At 42.8% G+C, this 26979-nt stretch overlaps 1 protein-coding gene across 2 annotated transcripts in view; it reads left to right on the top strand.

Moving 5' to 3' along the window:
• UGGT1 (UDP-glucose glycoprotein glucosyltransferase 1) overlaps nt 1-3513 on the top strand; it is a 41489-nt gene extending 37976 nt beyond the window's left edge. For both annotated transcript variants that reach the window (XM_058844488.1, XM_058844487.1), the window contains one exon: nt 322-3513. In XM_058844488.1, coding sequence (XP_058700471.1) covers nt 322-347 — 26 coding nt within the window. In that variant the 3' untranslated portion in view covers nt 348-3513. The remainder of the gene's footprint in view (nt 1-321) is intronic.
• The last annotated feature ends 23466 nt before the right edge of the window (nt 3514-26979 follow it).

The raw sequence follows: 26979 nt of genomic DNA, 5'->3' as shown, positions 1-26979 counted from the left end.
AGGCTGAATTAAATCATCAGGGAGTGCAATGGGATGGAAGTGCCTTGCTGAGCAAGTTTGGTGTAATTGAACCTAATTCTGAAAGCCAGAGAACAGACTTGTTCCAGTTCTGTAAAAGACCCTCACTGTTTTTGCAATTTTCTGAGCTTGGCCTTATCTTAACCCTTAAGGAAGTGCTGCCACACACTGTGGGTGAGAATTGTTCTTCAGGCACTGGTACCTTGCAAAGAACAAGTCTTGGGAGGCTATACTGATTTTCAAACCAATCTGCCAATTGAGGCAGCTCAAACTGAGTGCTCATTTTTCTCTCTTCTTCTACAGATCCAGCAGCACATGTGGAATTATGATCCATGGAGACAAATTCAAGTTAGACTCTTTCATAGACAATTTTTATATCAAAAGCTAGTTTTTTTCCGGTATGTCTGCAAAACTGCTGAATAATTGAATGAGATGATGTATGCATTTCTATTACTTGCCTTTGGGTTAATTTCTGCATATGAAATAGGATCTGGATTGCTGGAATTAGCATTACTGGTGTTTTGCACCTGTGGTGGAGATGAAAGACCCCATGATGGAATTTAGTGTTTCAGAAACAAAGCTTCACAATCCACCAGAAGAGTGGAACACCCTGTTCTTTCAGCTGTTGCTGCCTCCACCACTGATGAAGCTCCAGTTTAGCCTCAGATCTAACTTGAGAGTCTGGGAATTGCAGACATACGTCCTAATTTCATCTGATGGACATAATTTTTCCAGGTAACATTATAAAGTTCTAAATTATGCCTTGAATTTGGGACACTGTTTCACCTTCAGGTTTTCAAGCAATTGAAAATACTTCTTGGATTTGTTCAGTCTGCCCTTGACTTTGTAACAAAACCTGTATTATTTTGATTTTCTATTTCCTGTCTTCATTTATTGCCCAACTTTTGATGGTTTGGCTTAATGTAAAGTTACCACAATCTATTTAAATGCCCATCCAAATGCAAATGCCTAAAGTGAGCAGAACACAGAATTTGGCAGCTGAGTTCATCCTAGCCTATACGACTTGAATCAAAGTGCCCTCCCTTCCTCCTGCTCCAAGTGTAAATGACTCTGTGAAACTGGTAGGGCCTTACTCTTGCTGTGGTTCACTGATTCATGAATGTTTTTTTCTTTATGAAAAATCTGTGGAAGCTTGGAAGTTTATCATCATGTAAATTTCATTAACTTTATTTTTCTTCAAACAGAGATGTCACATCAATAAAAACTTCAGAGTTCTTAGGTCTTAAGCTCTAGTTCCCACTTAGTCCTTTGATCACCCTTTTTCCTTGCAAACATTACAGTCCCAATTTGATTTTGGGGTTTCTGGATATTTCACTTGCATTTGCTTCCATTCTTTGCATACACAAGAAGGTCTCTTCTTGCAAGCATTAATTACCCTGGGCTAGTTTTATCATTCATATTCATGTCTTCATTTTTAAAGATGCTGCTGCCATAGTTCTGTACTATGAACATACCAATTAAAGAAAATGCTCAAACCCAGTTTCCCTCATTCTGTAGGGTTAAAAGTCTTCTCCCTGTAACACTGAGGAGTTGGAGAGTTGAAATGTAAGAACTAAAAGGAGATTTCTAATACAAAATACAGTCACCTATGCAGCTTGAGAAATCTAAACTTTTTTGGTTTTTGTGCCTCCTATGTTTTTATACAGGTAAATGTTTTGTGCTGTATGACTTTCAACCCAATCATAATCCTGACTTAAGATACTATTCTGGAACTGCTGTGTTATAAATCCTGTCATGTTTTGGAGGAATCTGAAAGAAGACATCAGTTGCAGTGTTTAAACTATTCAGTAGCATGACTTAAGAGAAAAAGCAGCTCTTCTCCAGACAGCTGAAGGAAGGGCCCAAACTCTTAAAAAAAACACATTAAGAGCAACCTACAGATTTTATCAGCTTAGGTATTTCCCACTTTGTGGGGTTTTAAATTCAGATAGTCTTTCTGGTGGCTCTGGAAATTATGGGTGAGGTGCCTTATGCTTCCCATCAGAACTGCTTCACGTAAGGATAAGCAGACTTACAGTAGCAGGACTTTTTTCTAGTGTAAAAAACAATACAACAAATGAATTACATGTTATGTTAAATAGCCTCTTTTAAGCAGCTAAGACAGCACAGGTAAGATTCACAAATCACTTCAGCCTTTCTGGAGCACAAGGAATGGCACAGGAAGAAGCGGGCAGCAGCTGTACACCACCATTCCCTCCAGGGATGGATGGGGGAAGAATGTGCTCAAGCCCTCAGAACAAGAGCAGCTTTCTGTGAAAAAAGGCCCTTTCTTATCTAGAGCCATATTTGGCTTCTTTTTTCCCCCCCAAATTTTATTAGGAGCCACAAGACTGAGAATAAAGCAACCTCTTAAATTCAGTACATTTACAATGCTTCGTTGAATAAGAAAATACTTCTAAATTAAATGTCAATTACAGTTTCTTTTTTGCATTGTGCTCCTTCATTCTGATTGTTAATGTATGTACCTGAACACCCACACTATTTTTTTTTAAATTTTAAGATCTATCTAGCTATGGAGGAGATTTTTGTTACCTCTAGCTAACAGACACCATGCTCTTCAGTTTTTATAAAGAAATAAAGGTCTTCTAATTCACAATTGATACAGAAAGAAACCAGAGCCATACTGTGCAATTCTATACCTTTGCAGTACCCATAAGAGTCCTGTAGCTGTTCTCAAGTAAAATACAAAATGCACATGGTACTGATGATTCTGAATGTGAACTATTCCCATTTTTCCTGAGAAGCCACCATTTACTTCCACTCAAAAATAACAATCAAAAAGAATAATCACTTCTTTTGGATCTGTGCATATGTTTGCTCTTAGATGCTCAGTGGGGTCTTGAAAGACAAATAGTTTGTCACCCCCATCTAAAAAGCATCGTGGAGTGAGACAATGAAATCGAGCTGCTGCTGATCACAGCACTGATGGTCTGGTCCTGTAACTTTAAGATGGATGATAATTAGAAAAGGGGATTGCAGAGGTCACAGTGTAGTTTTGGATCCCTCAGACTGGAAAAGCCACTTCCTGCGGTAAAGTGATGGTGTTGTTCCCATCTCTGGCTACAAGCAGCTTGACCTCTTGGTGAGGGATCACACTTGAGAAATGCCCTGTACTTTTATTTTAAAAGGAAGATTTCACTGTCTGACTAAAAAGCAAATAGCAAAGAAACAAAACTTTAAGATTTCTCTTTCATTTGGCTATATGGTGTTATAAAGAAAATGAAAGAGACATGTACAAAGCAGTAAATATCCAGTAACAGTCTTAGGAACCAAAACATTTTTAAAATTATGACCTGGTTTTACCCAAATCTTCTGTAATCTGTTCAAGACTATTCCATAACTCTGTGTGGCACTGATCCCAAGTGACCCCAGATATGGGGAGTTCCCTTGAGTGAATGTTACTGAGATCACAGTGAATTTCCCAAAACAGTGGTAACAACAAGATCCAACATAATAAAACTCTGTTGTTCTTTACCCACGTCTCTCCTGTCAATTGCTTTGGGGCAGATAACTGAGGTTTTAATAGTGTTCCTTGGAGTATATTTTTCACTTCTTATACTCAAGTGTTGGGATGCTGTTGAAAAGCTTGAAGGGAAAAGGAGGAGTTCTTCCTCCCAGCCAGTCTTGTTAATCATGGTATTTGAGTAACCCCTAAACTGAGGCACTTGTATTAAGCAATAGGAATATTTTATATAAATCTAACTTTTAGGTCTTTTTTTTGGAACTCTACCTACTACTACTTAAGAAGAATGTTTCTGTGTCAGCTTTTTGTCATTTCTTCATTTGATTTGGTTTTACACTGATACCTCGCAGTAAGCACTTGGAAAGTGATCCTCCAGAAATGCTTCCAAGTCCAGAGGTGTGTCTGAAGTTCTTTCAGAGCTGGGAATGAATCCCAAACTCCTATGGGACTCTCAAAACTTCTTTACCAGAGCATCTTTATTAATCAAGAGCTATAAAAGTGGACAGCTTGACACAGGGAGCCCAATGGAATGCTACTGAGACATGCACTTACCTTCTCACAGCTGACTGTTTGAACTTGCTCAGGTTTGGAAAATGAGACCAAATCCTAGGAGACAACTAAAAGGGGAAAAGGAGGCAGCCAGAAAGAATAAATACACACAGTATGCCTGTGACCTCAACAGGATTTTGTACTCCCCCCACTTTTGCTTTTTGAAGTACCTATTTAAGCATGTAACTGTACATACTTAATGCTTTAAAGAATAAAGAACTGATCCCACTCCACTCCCAAAGAGCTGCAGAAATGAGAAAAATTCTGATAGCGGAGTAGGGGAGAGGGGATGCAAAAAGTAGTTTTGAATCTTTTTTTTTACAAAATTTTTAAAAGTTGCATTAACTTGAATACAACAGGTTTCTTTGATGGGCAAACTGTCCCATTCCTTGCTGGTTTGCTGTGTACCATTTAGGCTCTTTCTGGGGAAGACAGAAAACCACATGAGGGCAGGCAGCACTTTGTCTACAGGTAAACACATCACCTGTCCACGAGCTGCTCTTGCTGCCCATTTCCATGGACTTTATTTTAAAAGGTAGATTTCACTGCCTTATTAAAAAGCATATTGCAGAGAAATGAGACTTTAAGATTTCTTTCATTTAGCCATATGGTCATATAAGAAAATGAATACTTGCACTGACTTAACAAGATGAAAAGTCACTAAAATGCATTTCAGAGTCAGACAGCAGCAGTTACGCTGCTCTTATCCCCAGGGCTGAGACAGAGGGACAGGGATGCCCCACTCCAGTCTGCCATACATGCTGTGCTAAGCCTGAAGGGATCCTGCTCCCAAATTGCTGGTTTGGCCCATCCAAGGCACACCTGGCAGTTGCTGTGCATACAAAAATGTTCCTGATCTTAGCACAGAGCAGACATCAGCACTCTGAGCTGTGCTCTGGGTGCAACAGCCTTTCCTGCCCCATCCCCGGGGGCTTCCTGCCTGCAGACAGCTCTGAGCTGTGCTAAAAACCAGCCAGCATTGCCTGCAGAGCACAGGCTGCTGCATTTAATGCTGTCCCCAGCAAACCCCTGCAGTCTGCAGCACAAGGGGAGCCCCTTTATCCACACAGACCACACAGGGCCTTTCTGGCTGGAAGTTCTCTGCAGGCTCTGCCCAGCTTGCCAGGTCAGCCTTGGTGGTGAGTGAAGGTGCCCAGACTGCAAACCTGCAAAGGGGAGCCAGAAGCAGCCCTCATCAGTCCTGGAATTCCTCTCCACAGCTGCACGGTGCCTCTGCCACACCTTTCACCAGCTGTAGCTGTCCAGAACACATCTTCACCTACTCTGTCCAACAAGTGCAGCCTGGTTTGCAGTCACTGCAGAAATGCACCCCAGGGCAGTTCAACCTGCACCCTCTGGAGCCAAGACTCTCCAGCCTGCCATCCCCAACTCAGAATGGCCAGCAGGACATAAAGCACAAGGAACTGACCTTCCCAAATCCTGCCACTCTCCCAGAGCAGCCCTGCAAGTCACTACAGAGATTCATTGTGACACTGGATTTACACTTCATGCTTCCACCTTGGCTAACAGTGACAGTGTAAATATCCCAACATTCAAAGCTGCCCACAAGGAAATTCCTCTCCATTTACTCTAGCCACCTCCTCTTTGCCACATAACCGTATTTACCCAGTCATGAGGATGTCTTATGCATTGTACTCTCCATCTGTTATGAGTTAACCTGTGGATCTTCACTAACTTGGAGATAAAAACCTCTCCCCCTGTCTCCCTTTCTTTCTCACGTGTGCTGGCTGCTCCTTGGAACCCAGGGAATTGGGCAGCATTCCCTCACTGGGACACTGGGAAAATAATTTCTCACTACCAGGGTTTATTGCTGTCTAGACTTTATTAAGACCACTGCTAAAAAAGATTTCCTTATTCTTGGAATAGATTGAATTTGTTCCTTTTTAGGAATTGGAGATGGGCGAGGAAAGAGAACAGCATTTCTTCTGTGTGAAAAGCTGGAACAAAGAACTCTGCAATACACCTGATTATGGCACAGCAAGGTCCTCTCCTGCTCCTGGGCAACAGGAAACGTGATCAGCCATCAGCCATTCTCCTCCTCTCACTGGTGTTGCTACACCTGAGCACAAATACCCCTGGAAACTCAGAACCTGCCTGGCTGTGCCTGGGGGATGTGGATTTGCAGAGGATCTGATGAGCCTGCAAGGTGTGTGTGTGTATTTGTGTGTGAAGCACTCCCTGACAGCACCACTTAGAAAGCCAAGAAATGCTTGACCTTTTCCAGCTCACAGAGATGAGAAGGAAGGACCAGGACATGCTGTGACCTCTCAGCTGCCTCACCAGTGCCACAGCTCAGTGCTCTCACCCAGGGCTGCTGTATTTCTCACCATTCCTCCTGTGCTCAGCAGAGTCACCTTGTGTACAGCTTTTGGCTTCCTCCTAAAATGTACAACAAAACAGAGAACCTGCTTTGTTCCCTTAAAATTAGTTTTTAGCAGTAAAAGTGTTTGTTTTTTTTTTTGTTTTTTTTTTTTTTTCTGGGGAGTTTCCACCACACAGCTTCCCCTTTTCTGGGGAAAGTTTCCACCACACATACATTTCCTTCCTCTGCTGGAAAGAGCTGGTCTCAGTTCTTAGACTCTTATTCTCCAACCTTTTCCCTCCATCTAAGTGTTTATTTGCTACAATAAATATGCAGTAAGTACTTCCAGACATCAAAATATTTCCCTTAGCCTTTAGACAGTTTTCTTGATATTCTCTCCTTTGCTTGGTTGAGTGTATTTTAATTTGGGGGGTTTTTTATAAATAAAATGGCACCAGAACTGGATACATTCAATTTCATCAACACTACATCAAGACAAAGTGTTTATATGCATGTGTATTTCTGTATATCCATCCTCTAAGTATTTGTCTTTCATGCCACCAAGCTCCACAGGAATCCTTCCACCCAACCCACTGAGAATTTCTCATGAACTGCTTTGTCCACAAGGATTACCAAAACTCCTTGTGGACTCAGGAATACAGCCCCCTATTTCCTGCAAGTCTTTGTGTTTCATATTCCTAAATGTGCAGTCTCAAACTTGCCAAATTACCAAAAAGCTTCTGTGGTTCCCCTGCAGAAGAGGCCTCAGGAGCTGGTGCTGCTGTGTGAGATTCACTGGTGCCCAGCAGCTGTCACCACAATTGCTTCCAGACCTCCAGGAAAGCACCAAACACTGCAAGGGAGAAGACTCTCAAACACCTTTTTGATAGGGATTCCCACTAAATATTATTACTAAAACTTTGCTAACTGGGTTTTCATTCTTTTTACCACGTGCCCCAGCAATACAGTAACTTTGTTTTGGAGCACCAAGGATTTTGTGAACTGTTTATGTCTACACTCAGTGTTGCTACTTCCCCAAACCTAGAACTCATCAAAGTTACACTGCTTTGACAAGAATTATGTCCCATAAAAAACCCTCAAGAGTAATTTCAGCTCTCAAGGCACCCCTGATCTCCCAGGAGCTTCCCCTCTGGTTTCAAATTCATGTTTGGACAAGTAGCTCTTTGCTGAGCTTCTCTGGAACATGTGCCTTATCTTCCACAGTTTATCAAAAACTAAATTCATTGGGTCAGTGACTCCTCCAGCCATCTCTTCAGACTTTCTAAATACCAGCTACTGAGTTGTCCCTTTAGAAAAACCATAAAATACCAGCTACCCAACATCTATTGCACCACACTGATGAAAGAAATCCCAATATAGGTGATATTTTAAAGATTTTTACATACAGCACACAGATGCTTTTTACGTGTCCTGCTTCTTATTAAAACAATTTTGCCATCTTCACCTAATAAAGCTTAACGAGTTAGGAATATTTTCCCAAATGTTCTGCTGCTTGCCCTTGAATTGAATTGTATTTAAGATGTGTTCAAGGTTGTGTTTTTCTCTCTTGGGGACATAGGGCCTTATCTCTGCTGGCAGCCACCAAGGCCAGCCCTGCTGCCTGAATTATGCTCCTGCCCCAGGAATGTGGCTCTGACTCTGAATGGAGCCACACTGGAGGGATTTTCTGGGAAAACTCACTGCTGCTGCTCTGTTCAGATCTCTGTAAGAACACACTGCTCTGCTCTCACACGCCATAGCCTCAAAAATAAATGAGTGGCTGCTTTTGCCCTCCTGAATCTTGTGGTTGTTTGTCCCAACATCACTGACTACTGGTTTGAAAGGTCTCACCTGAGTCCCCAAGGCCAGTACCTTGATAGCACAGCCACTTTTGCAGAATCTCCTTCCCAAATGTATCCAAATCCCATGAAATGAGCTGGGTTTTCACTCTCCCACCCTACTGCTGGGAAGCTGCTCAAACCTCACCACAGTGAGTGTTGCAGATCATCACCCAGTTGCCCATCTCAGCTTACAAACAGCAATGCCACACTCTTTTCCCCTCACATCAACATTTAACTTTAACTTTTACAGCTTTTTTTAGTTTTCCTCTCTGCCACCATCCCTTTCTCACTGAATAAACCAGCCAGGTTCTTAAAAAAAAAAATAAAATCTTATAGTAGGTGACACAATTTTCTGTTGGAAGCTGGCTGTCAGAATCATATGGTGGGCTCTCTAAGGGAGTTTTCAGCAGTGTGGTACTTTAAGATTTTAAAGAAAAGGATTCTGAGTGTACTGCACAACGATCTCAGGAGATGTTCTGAGCTGTAGATGGAGCCCTTGCACTGCTTTGAAAATCCACAAGTGCCTGCTGACCCCTTCCTGCAATTTCCAGCAATTTTTAAAGTGGGAAAGACTTTTTTTCCCCATGTGGTCTAGTGTGGCCTTCCACCAAAAAAAAGAAAGAAAAGAAATGTGCTTCATTGCTGCACTCACCACAATCAGTGAGTACCAGCTCTGTGTAGCTCTGATCACTCACCAGAGTTGCTGCTATTATAAGGCTTTTCAATTAAATTTGAATATATTTACCTTGACAATGTCCAAGTGCTTCCAAGAAATGGAGCAGCCAAACAGATCAAATTCTGGACTTATTGTGGCTCAGTTTTGCTTTGTTTGGCTGCTCTGGTGATTAGCTGAGGGTTTTTTTTTTTACTGCTTATTAATAATAAAATGAAGTGAAACTATTATTTCAGTTACCACCAACTTTCTAGTGCAAGTTACGAGCCAACACAGAGACCTTTGCACTATGTTGAGGTTTATTTGCTCCACACTCCCTTGTATCCAGTCAGGACTATCACAGGCTCTTCAACAAGAGTGGGGAAAAAATCTTGTAGAAGGTAATTCAGAAACACCTGCATAACTCAAGAATCATCTTCCTGCCTCCTCCTTTCATGGCAGAAAGGACTCAGACGTAAGGGCAGAAGACTGACCTCCTCACAGGAACATCCTATTTCCAACAGAAACTCTAGTCTCACATCCCACTCAGAGAAACACTCCTGCCTGCTTAACATCAACACCTAAAAGCTAACATAAGATTTAAAATCAAATATGTACTTTCCAGACTTTGATTCTGTTTGCTGGTATAAGCAATAAATGTGGTTTCTTTAAAGGGTGAGCACTATGCAGTCAGTGTTGGGAATGTGTGTCCCCTTCTTCTGTGTTTGCAAAGTGACTGAGGCACAAAGTACCTGTTATCATCAGAGGGGCACAGGGAGCTGAGGATATGCTCTGTCTACACTTTAAAGCTCTGAACTTCCACATTTTTGCCTGAGTTTCCAAGCCTTTCTGCTTACTTCTTTTGGACAAACCTACTGGGGAGCAAGATGCAATCCTCTTCCTCATTGCCACAGTTCCTGCCTTGCCTGTTTTCCCTCCACCAGAGCTGATGCATGAAAAATCTCTTGCCAACTCATATACATGGAATAATAAATGTACCTGATCACTCTGTGTCGCTGATCAAAGCAAGAATTGAATTCTAAAAGGAGAAATGTGATCTGAAGACAGTCAGCCCCATAAATTGAATATTTTAACATCTGGAGGTTGATTTTAAAAGCTCTGCAGCAAAGGCCAGGAATTTTAGGGATGAAGGTATCAAGGAATGAGATATTAAAGAACTCTTACTACAGGGACCCAACCTTGCAACCACCTAAATGCTGTCCAGCTCGTTTCCTCATTCTTTCATTTACCTTTGGCTGTGAAGCTTTGGTGTCTGTGCAGCAGAGAACAAGAGAGGGGCTGCTCCTGTAAATCAGCAGCTGCTCAGAGCATTACCCACAGCACTGGCCAGTGCCCCTGGAGCAGAGACAATCTGAGAAATTCATCTGCTGCCAGCAGCAGCATAGACTTGGAGGAAGAAATTAATTCCTTAGACAACAAAACCCCCCAGTCACTACCCCACAGTAGCCACAGAAAATCAGGATTTAAAAGAAATACATGTTTTACTTACTTTTCTTACTTTCTTCATATTTGAGCCTAATATGGAGATGAATCTGAGATGCACTTTTTGTGTCATGGTCATCCAATTCAAACTCAGACCCAAACTTCCCTCTGTTGGCATCCACAGCTCCCTGAGGTGGGGAGGAAGGGGACAAGAAATCACAAGCCTGGAACACTGCAGAATCTGAAACTTAAAATGGCTTTCTAAGGCATAGAATACTGAGCCCACCTGTGCTCACCCAGGTGTGCCCATGAAGAAGAGGGGAGTGGTTTCTCAAGCTGTCTCCTAGGCTTTCTCCAGAAAGAGTTCAGAGCAGTCAAACTCAAAAAAAAAAAAAAAATTAAAAAAAAAAAGGCTCTTCATGCTCCCAGCTTGTGTGTCACAGGAGAACCACAGGTTCAGTAATTAAAGAATGACTGAAATCAGTAGCCAGGTGATTCCAATAATCAAAATCCAAAACACAGCCAGAAGGAAAGAATTCATCATCTAATTATAAAAGCAGTACACAGCCTTCTCTAACTAATCTAGTAGCAGAAGGCAAGTGATCAAATAAAAACAAGCAGTACTGAACTACAAAGATAGAAAAACAAACCAAAGAAACCCACTATTGCTGAAATGATGGACTCATGACCTGAAAGCAGATACATTATTTATTTCAACTATTTATGTCCTTTTTTATTCCCTTTTGGCTCTGATTTGCTGTCACTGGTGTGTTACAAGGTCATTAATAATGCATAGCAATAAATAATATATGCACAGTCACACAACTGAAATTTGTTTATAACTTTGGCCGTGTGAGCATCTTGAATTTATTATACTTGGGCCTTTTTCTGAATGGTGGCTAAGACCTGTACACACAGACTAGTTCTAACCTATAAAACAACAACTACAACATTTTGAGCTAAATTCTGGAGAGAAAGCAGACATGGAAGTACTCAGCCCAGAGAGCTGCCAGGAGGCATGAACTGAGGCACCAGAATTTTGGCCAGACAGTTCCATACAAAACACCTCCTCTGTCCTTCAAACACCTTTTTGGATCCACAACTCACCAGAACATTTTCAACTGTTTGAGTTTGTCACAAAAGAATGCACACCCACACAAACCACAAAATCCACCAACTCTCATCTCCTCCTGCCCCTGGGATGGAATTCCATGGGGCAGAATCCTCTGCAAAGCCAGAATTTATTCAAAGCCTTACTCCACACACCACCAGCTTCATTGGGATGCCTGGGGGGAAAGAACCAGCCCAAAACAAAGCCCAGCGTTCTGTTAATGAGTGACCCAAAACAGCCCAGAGTGAGCTCCTGGGCAGCTCAGGACTCCTCAGCATTTTTACAGGAAAAGGTAAAGTCAATATGGAGAACATTTCCATTCAGGTAAAAGCAACAAGTGACCATACTTACATGTCCAGAACAAAAAGAGAAGCTCAGCACACAATAAGAACACAAAATAGAGAGCTTTAGAAAGTAAAATTTGATTTTAAAGAAAAAAAAAAACAAACTAAAAACCTAAAACTACCAACCCTGCACTGTACTAATGCTTTTTACTGTTACCAGCAAAGTGGTGAAATATAAATCAATCCCTTCTGAACATCTCACTGTGAGTGAACTGCAGAATGGAGTGACACAGGTGCAGTCTGAGCTGCATATATTGTATTTATATACATATATATAAATATATAAATACACTTCAAATGTAGTCCCAGTGAGAGCTGGTCCCAGCCCTGTTTCTTTCACCCATTGCATTAACTACACACCTGGAAAGCAAATAGGTTCAGCAAGCTGGTCTGATGAGAATAAATGTTTGGAGCTCTTTCTTTTGGTTTTTTGGGGTTGTTTTTGCCAGTCCAACTCTCCAAACACGCTGATTCTAAGGCCACATTATCACCATGTACAAAAAGAGTGGGAGCACATGAAGTTAAAAAGAAAAAACAAATGAAAACAAACAAAAAAGCTTTTCTTTAGTGGCAGGGCAGAGATGGTGTGGTGAGATGGGACTAAGCTCATTTTTCACAGCTGCTGAAAATGACATAAAATTAGATGCAATGTAGAAGCAAAGCTTTAAAGTAAAAGCAAGGAATTAAATGAAACAATCCTGTAGTTGCTAGTGAGAATACAACTGAACTTTCTGATGCCTGATCCAAGTCACTGCATTAACAACTCATATATCCATTGAAGCTGTAAATAAGCAGCCTAGAAAAACTCCCTTTATATATTTATATAGAAATATTATATAATTTTATATATAAATATTATATATGTATATTCCTCTGGTGTCATACAATATATTCACACTGTAAGTATTTACTTAGCAATCCCCACCTATTATTTAAACACCTTTGAATATAGTACAGCAAAGTATGATAAGTATGATCACAATCCAGGACTGCATCAACTCTCTGATGGGAAATGCAGGAAGGCTCCTAAATCACTGAACTCTGAGCTAATTAACGAGGAGGGGAACAAAAGGTAACACCAAGCAGGAGACTGCAACCAACTTAAAACTTGGCAATTATGACACAGCTGCATCAGTGTGCAGAACTATTTATCTGAACGGTTTAAAAGCAAAGCAAAGTAGCTTTACAGAAATCTGGGGTCCTGACCCTGCTTTAAGGTCAATACAAAACCAGTTTTCACTGAGATAGCCATTACTTATCTGCAAGGAGCTGAGTGCTACATCACCAGGCATCAGCTCTTCAAGCACCTCCTGAGAGCAGATCCAGAACAGGTGTCCATTTTCTCTGTTATCACAGAGCCTGTAGCAAAAACCAGAGCTCAGTCTAATCAGCAGTTTAAAGGTAATAATTTCACACCACTTGGCTGAAGCAGAACTTCACAGCTCATCAGGTAACAAGTGGAAAAAATCGCTTTTGTCCTAAATTAGTTTCTTTTACCCTAGTGAAGATACCATCAACCCCATGTCACCAGGGATTACTGGAGGCCTGTTTAGTGTAGAAGTCATGCACAGGAAGAGATTTCATCACAGAGCTCAACTCTCACATTGACCAGTGACCACAAATTCTCACTTTCACTCATCAGGGCTCACCAAGATTTGGATATACAGCATTTTGTGTAAAGCCTGTGCATAGATGTTCTTAAAGCAGGCCATAGACATGGTCTGTGTGCAATAAATGGAGAATGTGTTCAGTTTTTAAGCAGAAAGCCCAGGCTACCCTGACGGCCTGGACCTCACCCTGCAGGCACAGAGAAATCTCCCTGATCTACCTGAAACCTTCCCTGCTGATTTTTCCTACAGTCCAACCAACAGAAAGATGCTCACATCAAATACTTCAGGCAAAGCCTGTCTGGCTTGGAGGTTCGAATCTCTCTGTTAAGGCAGAGGCAGGTTAGAAAGTCCACACAAACCTCTCTGAGCTGTAGGGATACAGTACTTCAGCTGCTCTGAGCACAGCTGGGTCAGCCACAGTCCTCTGTAAAATCACTGCACCTCTGGGATCCCTGCAACTCTCAGCAGTGATCTTGTTTTTATGTTTTTCAAGCTAAACCTGTCACATTTACAGTGACAACCTCACCCATGAAGGTGCAAATTGTGAGAAGTCGGATCCTGCGAGGAGCTGTGCTGCAGCTCAGTCACAGTGAAGCTGCTCCACATCAGCAGCTGTGCTGACACCAAAACACCCTACCCTGGTCATTCTGACACCCCAGCCTGGTGAGAATTCCACAGATTCCAAGATTCACAAAGTTACTCAAGTCCTTGTGCAGTTAATGCATGCCATATGGTAGCACACAATGATCATGAATTCCAAAATTATTAGCCTTCAAAATAAAAATTGAATCCTGCTGCTCCGGACTGTTTCCACACCAAAGGCAGTAGCCAAGCAGTGGCTTTGCTTGCATTCACATGCAAAACCAGTAGAGAATATCCAGAAAAAGAGATGCACAGTAAATTCCTTGAAAATTGATTGCAGTCCTAGCTTGTCTCTGTAACACTGACACCTCTTAATTACCTCGTAATTACCTCTTAATATGGTGCAGGAAGTCCAAAGTCACCTGTCAGGTCAGGCTCTTACAGGCATCAGCATCTGAGGGAAGTCAGGGCATTGTGGGCCCCAGAGAAAACCCCAGGCTCCAGCTAAGAGAGAGGTTTTGGTAATTCCAGTCTCTTCTCACCCATCAAAGATGGGCAAGTTTCTTGCAAGTGCTCCAATCTCAATCTGGGGTCTGGCTCCAGTGGCAGAAAAGGTGAAGGTAAAAGTCAACTTTTCAAACCTAGCCTGGAATATGGAACATCCTGGAGATCTGCATCCTTGAGATCTGCCTCAAACAGCTGCTCTTGCCAGCCCAGGAAGGAACGTCTGTGATCTGCCCTGTTCCATCCAGAGCTATGGAGAGAAAGGTTTTGCACTGAGTGAAACCATTCCTGAAAATTTATACAGCTTTTGGATCAGAACCCTAAATTCCAGGGAACAGAAATGCTTGTCTCAGACTGGTTAGCAGAGCAGAACTCAGAATTACACAAATGGGCAAGAAGAGCTTCCTAAAACCTAGAAGAGACTGACAATGCTCATGTGGTGTGCAGAGACAGCAGAGACAGCAACTTCTCCAGTAGAGAACATCATAAATTCTGCACTGCCCTGTGCCCAGGATCTGAGCCCCCTTTATGGAACTGACCCAGAGCTGAACTCCACCTTCCTATGCAGACCATCAAATCCAAACACTCTCCTCAGGCTTTATGCCAGGTGCTCAGCTCTACACATGAGCATCAGATCACACTGACCGAGTTTATCAGACAGCCTCAATGTACAGATGGATTTAGGATCTCATCCTCAGTTCTGAGCTGCTCTCTCCTCCCTCCCTGGCAGGCCAGGTTCCCATGGCTCTGTGGCCAGAGTACTTCAGCTGACACTTTAGGATTTTAGCTTTTATATTTTTTACATATTTGTAACCCTGCAATTCTTCAGTGTGTAACTCCAAACTCCACACACAGTGGGAGCTGCTGCTTTCCCATTTGGGTCAGACACAGCAATTCCTCTCCAGGCCTGGCAATCAAAGACACCTCACTGCCTCAGGCCTGAGAGATGGAAACAAAAGTGAGTTGGGGCAGCAAAGTTGGGGTAAATGAGTTCATTAGCTGAAGCTGGAATTGGAAGATGAACCCCCCAATGTGCAAATGTACCAAACTGATAAAAGTGTGAAAACCTGTGACCCATCATCCATTTTTGGGTGCAGCCCCTGGGGGGCTTTGTCTGCCCTAAATGTACCTGAAGGCCCTTCAATAAACAGAACTGCTTTTTATTGCCTTGATTTTGTCTGGCCTCTGTTTTTAGGTAGCCCAAAAAGGCATCACAGGAGCAGTGTCAGAGTTGCTCAGCAGCTCACGGATGGGCAGCCAGCCTTCCAGACGAGTCACTTACTCCAGCTACCTTTAAACACTCTTTTCCTTCTTCCTCCTCCCTCTTTTTTCAGAGCAGAGTTGTTTTTCTGCCTCTGGGGCTGAAGGGCAGGGAGGCAGTCATGCATGCACACATCCAGCAGCTAACTGTGTGTGATTCCCTCTGGCAGTCCTGTCAGGACTGTGGTGTTTGTATCCATGAGATGTCACTCTGGGAAAGGTTCTTACACCTGTTCCAAGCCCCTTCAGAATTCACAACCAAGAAATACTCATTACAACCCAAAAGTCTTTTCATTTCAATTCTCATTCCTGGCTGAATTTTTTTCTTTTTTTGAGAGCAACCCAAGATAAAAGTTGGCTGTTGTCTTCCACAACAACACATGAAGATCTCTGAAAAAATGAAAAAGATTCAAAGTCCTGCAGCAAAGATCATCACCTCTCCCTGGCCTCAGAAAACACAGAGTTTACCACAGTGCTCTCTCAGAGCAGCAGTCTACAAACTCCTCCTGTGGGAAGTTCCCTCTCCTGGAAAGATTACTCCTTGGAGTTCCAGGCAGAGCAGATCACTTTCCTTCTCACCAGCACACTTCTGAACAGAGAAGCACGAGTAATTTCTCATCTCTCTTTTCCTTTTTAAGCATGCTTAGAGTTGAGCAGGATGCTTTGAGGACTGAACATAAACCTCTGTGTTTCCAAGTCTGGCAACAAACAGCAGGCACAGATACCTCCTTGGGTCTTCCAGGGAGAAACCCTGAATTACATTTGGGAGCCTTCAGCAGGAACAGCCCCACATGAAGCTGCTGGAAATGCTCTTAAGTGCATTCCACATTATGGCTTACCTGATCTACAGAGCAGGCAATGAGCCATAATTACATATTCCACAAAACACAAGAGCCCTTGCTCATTGCTGTGCATGGAAGCAGTTCCTACTCAGCTGTCACCTTGGAAAGCAGGAACTGTTCAATCCTTACTTAAACCCTGATTCTCTTCCTCTCCCACAAGAGAGGCTCACACTGCTTTTCAGAGAATTCACCCATCCCCCTGATTTCTGTATGAACTTTTCCAGGAGAGTCAAGCTGGACTGGAAATTCCTTCAACACTGCGCACTCTGTCAGGTCTCAAACAGTAGAACAGGGGGTAATTAAAAGGAGCAGATAATTTTGACTGAAAGGCAGTGAAACACGAGCTCTGAAAGGAGCAGGGAAGGATTCATTTGCAAGAAGCTGTGCTGTGATAAAAACCTCTATAAAAGCAGGTATCTTGCAGCAGGATAACGTGCTGCTGAGTACCCTGGGTGCTGTGCTGGACTTGCTGGTAGCTGTGTTGGTGTAACAGAGCAGGTTCATGGCCAGTCTCTCAGTTCTCCATTTGCAATACAAGAGCAACCCAGGTCTGGCTCCCCACACCTTCTGTCAGCAGCCACGAATGAACATGACTACTGAAAACAGTCCATACCTGCACATGGGCTTCAATTCTCCAACAAAAATGTGGAAGCAATCTCTTTTTCTGCAGTTTTACAACTAAACTCTTGCTGCTGAGGCTGCCCCCACTTCTCAGTTTGATTTCTAGAGCCTGTCCTCTCCAGCTCTCCCACACCCACGCTGCCCTCTTGTACCCACATCCATGGGGAGAGCTGCAGCTCACAGCTTCCTCAGGCTCCCACATTCTCTTCCCTTCCCTTTCCAGGATTCTTCCTCCTGTTTTGAGTGGTATTCCAGCTTGTTTTCCTCAAACTGTCCCCCGTCACATCCCACCCTCTGCCCAGCTAACAGCATGCACCTTCCTTGAAGTCACTCAGGTCTCCTCCTGCCTTGCAAAAAAGCAAACCAAACACACATTTTAAGAGCTGGTCCACAAGTTTCCTTCTACCAACTTACTAAAATCACAGCATAATGTTTATAAAATAGATATCTGGGTTTGGGGTAAATGTCCAACTGTGCTGTATCTGTTACCTTCAATTTCAGGATTTCAAAGTTATGTAAAAATACAAAATTTAAATACTCACATTCTTCACCAGCCTTATAAACTTTCCATCCTCAAGGTATAGGAAATTCTCTGCTACCTAAGGATCTAAAAACTGCCCCAAACCAAACCATCAACCCCCAAATGAGAAAACCTGCCAAACTGTGGCTGGAGAAGAGACCCTACATCACTCCCAGCAAGGCAGCAGTGCATGGCAGCAGCTCCAGGAAGGTGAAGGCATTGGGGCTCCCCACTAAATATCCAAATTCCCTTCCCTCTGTGATAAGCTCCTCACCTGGAAGGACAGGGCAGTGAAATGTGTGATCCTAAATCTCCACAGCTCCTGCACTGCAGCTCTAGCTTGGCACCTCTGCTCCGAGAGCAGCAATTAGTGGTGCTCAAAATTATCTTCTATATTATCTTCTAATTATCTTCTAATCCCAGTAACTGGGATTCAGTCAGGTTCTAATACCCTCTATCTGGAGTGCCAATCACACCTCATAATTTTCTGGGTCTAATTGCCTATGAAACTCTGGAGTACTTGAAACTCCTGAAGCTGTAGTTTCAAATCCTTATTTGTGTGAAATAAAATATAACCCTGGAAAGTTTTTACTCAAATAAAAGAAACTAGTATTTAATACACTTATAAAAACCTTACCTTGTAACATGAGAAAGTTTTGAGGGAAGAGGCGGAACAGTCCATCTGGAGATAATAATAAATCTGACAAGAGACAGAAATTGTAGGATTAAAGATAGAACTTCACTATATTAGGAAAAATGACTAATTAACTTGTGATTCATGCACCCTAATGGAGTTTGAGAACCCATCAGTGTCATCAAATCATCGTCCCCTGAACATCATGGCTCACTGCCTGCTCTGTAGATGAGGAAAGCACGATAGTGTAAATGGGCATTTAAACAGGATGGCAACAATGTTAAGGAGGAATTCTGCATTTTTACATGCCCCAAACAGGCAAGTTTCAAAAATGCTTTAAGGAAAATCTTTTGAAGTTAGTAACATTCACTTTTTGGGGGGACAAAATCTGACAAGAGGCAGCTTTTATTTATTCTTAATGAGACAAGACTGCAGGTCCTTCCACTGTTGACAGTAAGAAGCTCCTGTCTCACCTTCCCATTAAAATCAGGGATGATGCCAGAGCCCAGGGGTGAGGCAAAACCAATTCTCCTTTCTCATGATCTGTCACAGGGCCCTCAGGCAAGGGCTCACCGTGTTCTGTGTTTTATGACACAACCAGGGCACATTTGATGAACCAGGACACAAATGCTACAACGCTTCAAAATAACAGGATGAATGAAAACCTGCAGCATTTATTATGTATCAAAACCCCAGACAAGGAAGGTATTTTTGTGTTTTTTTGTCTAAGAGTGAAGCTCTTTAGCGAGGGGATACAACAGAGTTCTAAAACAACTGAAAAAAGCACACAGACCCCCTAGGTCAGTGTTTTAAGAACGTTCCTATGCAATTATTTTTTACTATGCACCACCACTTAATAATTTGAAGAACCTTAAATCTGACAGGAAGAATAATTTGGCTCCTGCTCAATGTTTAAATGGAAGCTGCCTGACATGGCTGTGAGGAGTCAGACATGCCTGTGGTTATCAAGGTGGCAGAGAGCTCGAGACAGAGTAAGGGAGAGGAGAGATGGGCAGTTAATCAAGGTGACCTTTCCATTTATTTTATCCTGGATCCATTTTTTTTATCTGTGCCAGCACGAGAGCTTTGGGTTCCACCCTACCCTTAAAAAGTGTGACACAGTTTGGTGACTACCAGCTTGTCTGTCTTTATTCCCTTATGCTCATCCTCTCCAACACTCACCTTCCAGTTTTCCAGACATTTCAGCATCATTTCAGTCACAGAAAATTGTGCCTTCATTACTGAAAGTAGTATCTAAGTGAATATATGGAAGTGCAAAAAACAGCAGATACCTTACAGGCAAAGTTACTGCCATGAGGCATTTGTGGTAGTAAAAAAGAAACTGAACATCAGTAGGAGAAGGTTTGAGGTGAAAACACCACAGACAACTGAAAAACAGATTTTGGAGGGTGAGAAACACACCTAAGTGTCTTTAAAGCACAAAAGGCTGATCTGGACTACCTAAGAAATGAAGGATAGAGGCAAGGGCTACTGTAAGGAGCAAACCACATTCCTCCTACCAACTTCCCATCCAAGAACATCCAATCCAAGACAATTGCCTCACGTCCTTCCAAGGCCAGTTCCTGTGGGCTCTGGCCAGCCCAGACCTGCAGGCCACCTTTACAAAGAATGAGGAAGGATGACGAAACAAATGGTTTTCACAAAGAAGCCACAGGAGAGCAGGGAAAAAATATCTCACAACCAAAAATGTAAGACAGCTAATGAAATTCCCAAACAGAGAGAAAAGAAACAAACAAAAAAAGGAAATATGCTGATGTGGTTTGTAATTCTAGTCCTGCCACAGATGTTACAGGCACTGTGACTTGCAAGTGCCTCTACTTAATAGAGTTCTTTTCTCTTGTCAAGATGAGTAAAATACACACAAAAGCAAGAACAGGCCTAGGGCAGAAAGGCCCTAACAAGCAATTGCTAACAAATGGCAGATCACTTGATGAGGAGACAGTAAAGCCTGTTGGGTTGGCATGCAAGCAGAAATCTGTATTTATTGCTGTAATTGTTCCTCCCCACACTCTCCCTGTGGGTGTATGGTTTGATTTTCTTGTGAAAGTCCTTAAATGTACATGTGAAAATCCAGACAACATGCACACATCTCCAGAGCTTGGCTGGCAGGCCAGCAGCCATCCCTGCTGGAGGACACTGCTGTCCCCAAAAAAAACCCCACACCACAAAGCTCAGCTTGGCCAGAGCTTTTGTCCACTGAGGTTTGTTCCTGTCTCAGTGTGCTGCCCTGGCAGAGCTGGTCCTGCTTTGTCCCTCCCTGGAGAAGCAGCCTCGTGGCACAGCACACACCACTCACCAGGAAAGAGGCAGACAGACACACAGACAGCAAAAAATTACCTCTAAATTACTGAGACACTCCAAAGAAAAACCAAAAAGCCTGTACATATACTCAGAATAATCACTGTTTCCAAAAGGTTATGGGTGTCTTTCTCTAAGGGCAAGACGAACAACTAGAGATGAGGCCATGCCCATGAGGGCCAGGAGTTCAGTTTTGCATTTTGACAAGCTTTTCCAATGGAGAGAAAACAACAGTATTCAGAATAAACACATGAAAAGCTGTGTGGAACAGTTGTGATGAAGGGTCCCTTGATAACATCAGCTAGGCTGCTCCTATCAAGGAGCTTCTCCTCCAACAGGACCCCTGTCTTCATTTTCACCTCCAAAACAGCTGAATGTTGCTCGTTTTAGGTGTTCCAGAAGGTCAGACCACCCTCAAAACAGACCACCACATACCCTCAGTTCTTTGCATGACTTGACAATTAATCATGAGTATAACCCTAAAAATCAGCAGATCCCCAAGTCTGGAAGGCTGCACACCCCTCCCAGCAGCACAGCTCCCCAAGACCCAGGTTCTCCAGCCAGGGAGAAAAGCCTCCATTAATGAACTCCAGCAGCAGCATGGCTTTAGCATTTCCAACAACACAAAAGGAATGATCATTCACTGACCTAGTAAAATATAAAAGCCCACATGAAGTTGTGGCTAATTGGGTTAAGTTTATAAATTCTCAATTAGCACCTAAATATTTGATATTAAGGAAAGAAAAGAACATATGAACAGCAGGAACCAGTCCTGATGGGAGCTGCTGTAGTATGCAAAGCATCAGAGCATTCACCAATTTGGCTGTGAGCTCTTGTTCAGAAAACAGTGTCTGGCACTAATAATCCAATGCCACAGAAAGGGCTCCACAGGAAAGTTATTTACCATCTCACAAAGGCTGTATGATTTATATGTGTTGTCACTGCCTATGCCAGAAAATTGATGAGTGATTACCACATATTTATTTGGGGATCAGGTATGCAGCCTGAATTAACTGGATTAAGCCATGTAGAATTTCTTTACCATTTACAGCACAACAGAGTATAACATTTGGTTTAAGTCAACAAGGAACTTTTAAATGGAATCCAGTAAGAACCAGAGTATGTTAAAGCCACTTGAATTAAATGCTTATTATTTATCACGATTATTCATTCCACAAACATCTGGATTCCACGACCATAATGTCACAGAATATATTAGTGGGGAAGAACCAAATAAATATATAAATAAGGTCTAGTTCATTAAACATTTGCAAAGTATCCACTCCCAGCTCCTAGAGGATAGGTATTCAACTCTTCCCTTGTGTTGTTGGCTGGATGTTGATTAAGAAGTGTCTCAGTTCTGCAGCTCCCTGTGCCAAGGTCACAAGAAACCTGTCTGAGGTACTGCATGCCCTCCACCTCTGGGGACAAACCTCCTGTGAAGCAGGAATGGGACTGGGCCAGGGTAAGGCAGGGACATGAAAACACTCAGGAGTAAAAAAGCTTATGAGAAGAGCATCACCAGAGAGAGCGAAGAGAGTAAACTCACCTCAAAGAATTTCTCAGCCTTAACAAACAGTATCACACACAAAAGCTCCTGCTTGTGCTACAGTGTGGTCTGACCAATAAATACTCATTTTAGACTTAGAGATACTTGCAAAATCAGAACATGCATGGTTTCTTTTCCAAGCCACTTACTTCCCAGGTCAATTAAAGCAGACAGGGCCTTGCTGGAGAAGCTTTCCCCACTTGAACCTCTGATTGCTTTAAGAGATACATAGCAATGATCTATTAAATACTGCTCAATTTATGAATATTTCATTGACTACACCCCCTCTATTTGAAGTTTATGAAATAACTGCTATAGTAAAACTCAAACTGTGACACAGTGCTGGATTTTTTCCCCAGCCAGCTCCCGGCACCGAGCCCAGAGCGGGCTGTCCCTGGAAAGCAGCTTAGGGCTGATGCTCTACAGCACAGGCTGTCCAGCCTCGAGGGCAGGAGCAAGGACAAGGGAGAGCTCTTCCATGTGCCTTCCAAAAAGGATTAATTCTTTTGAAGGTTCCAGGGATGAAAGACAAGAGTTGCAGGGGTACAGCAACCGGGGGAGGAGCAAGGGGAGTGTACAAACAATAAACCAATAGGGAAGACCTAGGGGAGGAGCACGAGGTGGGGTTGTATAAAATATAAATCAATGACACATGGTCCAATGGGGCTTGGAGGAACAGGGGAATTCCAAATGGGGCGGTCCAGGCAGGGGAGTGGCACAAGGGAGAATTGACAACTTAATGGGAGGGGGAACAGAGAACATTCCAGAACAAGGGGCAGGTACCAGGGTGGATTGGCAACCGGGGTAGGAGAGCTCAACTGGGACTAAAGTATTAACATGGTGGGGGTACAACTTAACAATAAAGAAGGTAATTGAATCAAATATAATGAACAAAAATGCACCACAACAAAACCACTTTACTGTTAAGTCCACAATATATTCTTTTGAGTTTATTTATGAATGTGCCTTGGTTTCCCCCTGCAGCAAAGAGGTGAGCTGCTGTGCCCAAATCAGCCGTGAACATTTCCCACTGCAGAAAGCCCATAATTTTATTTATCTGTGTGTAAGTTTATTTACATCCCTACTCTAAGTGCCACTGAAGTACTGCATCACAAAGTGTTTGTAGTGGGTTTAATGTTGGTTAAATGCTTATGTACCCACTAGAATGATTTACTTATTTTCTGTTGGGAGATACGATTAGGAGGAGAGCAAATCAGGCTCAAAACTTAAAAGGGTATAAAGAAAAGTTTATTAACAGGATTAAAAAGAAAAATAATAAGAAATCAGAATAAAACCTTCAGAACGCTTCTCCTCCTCCCCACACCCTCTTTCTTTTCTCACTGACAACACAAAGAGATAAAACTTGGGACTTTCAGGCAGTTTACCACTTCTAGAATAGTCTTTCTTCAGTTTTCTTAGGGAGAGGAGTTTCTTTTTCCATACTATGGAGACTTTGCCATAAGAAACAGCTCTCTCCTGGTTTTCAATTTCCACGAATAGCAGCCACCCAGAAATCTGTAATAGTGAAATCCTTCTCTTTTTTTTTTTTTTTTGCAGCTTTCCCACAGCTGCATTCATGGGCCATGTTAATTCATGCCCATGAATTAGGCATTAGTTAGGGTAGCAGCAGGCTGCTGTCTGAGGCTGCAGCAGGATGTAACCAGAAATATTCTATTACCAGCTGTTCAAACCAGGTGGGGCAGTGTTCTTTCTCTTCCACCACTCATCCTTCCTCCAGGGGGATCTCTTCTGTTCATGGGCCATTGAGTCTCACTGCAGGACTGATAAAATCACATCATCCCATTGGGAGATGCTCCACCCAGGGGGAGGAGCCAAGCATTCCTACCTGGATATAATCTGAGACTTGGAACACTGCAGGCAGCCTTTCCCCACTGGCTTCCCAGAGGAACACAGGACCCATCTGCATCACTGGACCTTCAGAGGAAAACTACACCCTTCTACAGGATCACTGCTCCAACAGAAGCACGTCTGTCCCTCCAGGAGGACTGCAGCCACCATTTAAATGGACTGCTACCAACACCCTGACCAATGCGGAGTCAGGCTGTATTCTGACTCTGCCAGTGGTTTTCTACTACTGCATTTTATTTTAATTTTCCTATTAAGTTGTGGGTTTTTTTTTTTTTAATTATTTATGCATACTGGGAAAGAATTGTTTTTCCTACTTCTGTATCTTTGCCTGAGAGCCCTTTAATTTCAAAATTAAAATAATTTGAAGGGAGGGAGTTTACATTTTCCATTTCAAGGGAGTCTTCTGCCTTCCTTAGCAGACCTCTTGTCTTTTCAGACCAAGACAGGTGCAAAGGAGGGCACTTTCCAACTAACCTGAGGCAGTACCTCCCCCAGAGGCAATGCTGGATTGTGTAAAATCACCAGATAGAACAGAAACAGGAACATTTTGGACACAACAAACTGAGTAGTCACCAGTGTAATCATGGAAAAAAAACCCCAATATACTGGAGGTTATTCACTCTGTAATTTCTCTGCTTCTTTTACCCTCCTACAAGCATCCATTCTGCTCCTTTCCCCTTCTGCGAGAGCAGAAGCCTCTCTTCCACCTGCCAGCTAGCAATCCTCCCTCTTCCTCCCTCCTTTCCTGTTCCTGGAGGCTCCTAGCACGGAGAGCAAGAACCATTTTAAGGGTGGTGTAGGAAGACCATGTACAAATTAAAGCATTTTACCTGCCCAGAGCATCCTCCTGGCCTTTGGGAAGGTCGAGGAGGAGAACAGTGCTTTCAGCCAGGAACAGCAGGGCTCCCACACAGCAAGACAAGCTGTGTCTGCACCTTGGCTGCCACTCTGTCCAGAGAAATTCCTCCTGCAGCTCAGCAGGACATGAGGGCTCCTGGGCAGTGGCAGCAGCACAGCCAGAGGGGCTGACCCGAGGTCTCTGTCAGTCCCCTCCCCTCACCTCATCACTTACCTGAGTCCTCCAGCAGCACCTGCACGGCCCCTCCCTCCCTCCCTCCTCCAAGTGTGAGCTGCAGGGATGCTTTGGTGAACTCACAGCTTTGTCACTCACTGCACAAACATCTTGCTGTTCTCACTCAGGATGCTGTGAGACACTTGTACCACCATTCTCTTAGCCCTAACTTACTTTCACCCTACAAAACAGGCACATGGCTCAGCTCAATAACTGCAGAATGTTTTCACGCAACAAAGCTCTTCTGAGCATGAAACAAGCAAAAAAATTCTGTTAAATTATTCTGTAATATTTGGTGTAACAGCCACTGTTGCATGCAAATGTGTTCACTGCAGAGACTCTGAAAAAGAAAACTAAGACTGTAGAGTATCAAAGGTAATTTTAAAAAGATGATAGGTTCCACGAGGTTTAAGGGTTTTTTGCAATGTTGGCTCAAATGTAATAATAGGAACGAGCATGACTGCAGTTTCTACTTGAATATTTCTTGTCCAGGAATCTGTTTTTGTAGCAGAAAAAAAATATTCTCCATCAACTGCACTGGCAGCTTTATCCCTCTGTAATGAACAGGGAAGACATATTACACTGAAACAGCATCCAAAGGCCAATGCAAGGACAACACGCACAACAGATGCTCAGTTTTAGGGTTTATTTCATCTGCTAACATTCATCTTTGATCTAGACAAAAACAATTAGATGATTTTTTAAAATTTTATTTTTCTTGTGGAAGAAAAAAACCTTTTAGCACTTTTTGTAAGATGCTATAAATAAATATATAGAGCTTTAAGTGTTACTTGGCTCAAGTCAAACAGTTGCCTTTTATTTTTTGTTGTTTTTAAGTTCCTGAAGTGGGGGGGAAAGTGCAAACCATATGCATTCAGCCCAATGGAATGAGTCCAGCCACAATCACTTTCAGAGAAGCTGAATCTGTTTGAGCTACAATATGGAGGATGGAAGGCAGGTGGGAGGACAGTTGTTTATTTTTACCCTCAGTCACACAACTCCTGGAGGAACGGAGTTCCTTGGTAAGTAAAGCACACAAGAAAGGGAAAAGGAAGGAAAAGAAAATCCTGCCTGCATTGCCCTTTCCCTGCTCTGTGCAGACTGTGCAGCAGAGAGGAAGGAAGAGACAAAATAAGCAAAGTCCCAGATGAATAGAAATGACAATAAAAACCAAAATCAGATAGCTGTAGGGACAGTGAGAAATCCTCTGCCTGGTGTGTGTAGACTGGCAGAACTACACATAAACACATAGGAACTTCACATTGAGAGAGGATGAGGATTTTTGTCTTCTCCTTATGGGAAAAAAAGATTAAAAGGGGCAATAAAAATAAGTTAAATCATATTCCAATATGTACAAAACAAATCATGCTCAGTAAACCTTTTGAATATAAAATTATTCATTATAATACAACTCTCTCAATCCAGTCTCCAGAACAGACACCTGGGGGAATTGAACAGGGAGGGGAATTGTGGGGATCTGAGGAGACAGACCCATTTGCAAATGTTGGGGGTTTTTTTCAGCTTGCCTGGCTAAGAATTACAGAGCTGGGACAACACAGGCTTTAACACCCATGTGCTTATCAGGGCTGCATTCCCCTTGGTAGAATTCTTGTGGATGGGGTAAAGCAAACAGGCATGGATAGCTGGGATTGTGTGCCCTGTCCTGCCTGAGCTGCTGCTCACTGACCTGTGCTATAAAGGCTTGGAATACTCCTCATCAGGCAGTGAATCCCATGCTCACTTCTGCCTCTGGAACATGATCTGCTAATATTAGTGAAAGTGAAAACAAGAATAAAAAGAGGATGCAGCCAGCCCTGTGATTTGTCAGCTGC

Source organism: Poecile atricapillus, chromosome 8 (genome assembly GCF_030490865.1).
Source record: "Poecile atricapillus isolate bPoeAtr1 chromosome 8, bPoeAtr1.hap1, whole genome shotgun sequence".
NCBI lineage: Eukaryota > Metazoa > Chordata > Aves > Passeriformes > Paridae > Poecile > Poecile atricapillus.
This window is presented reverse-complemented; position numbering and strand designations above follow the sequence as displayed.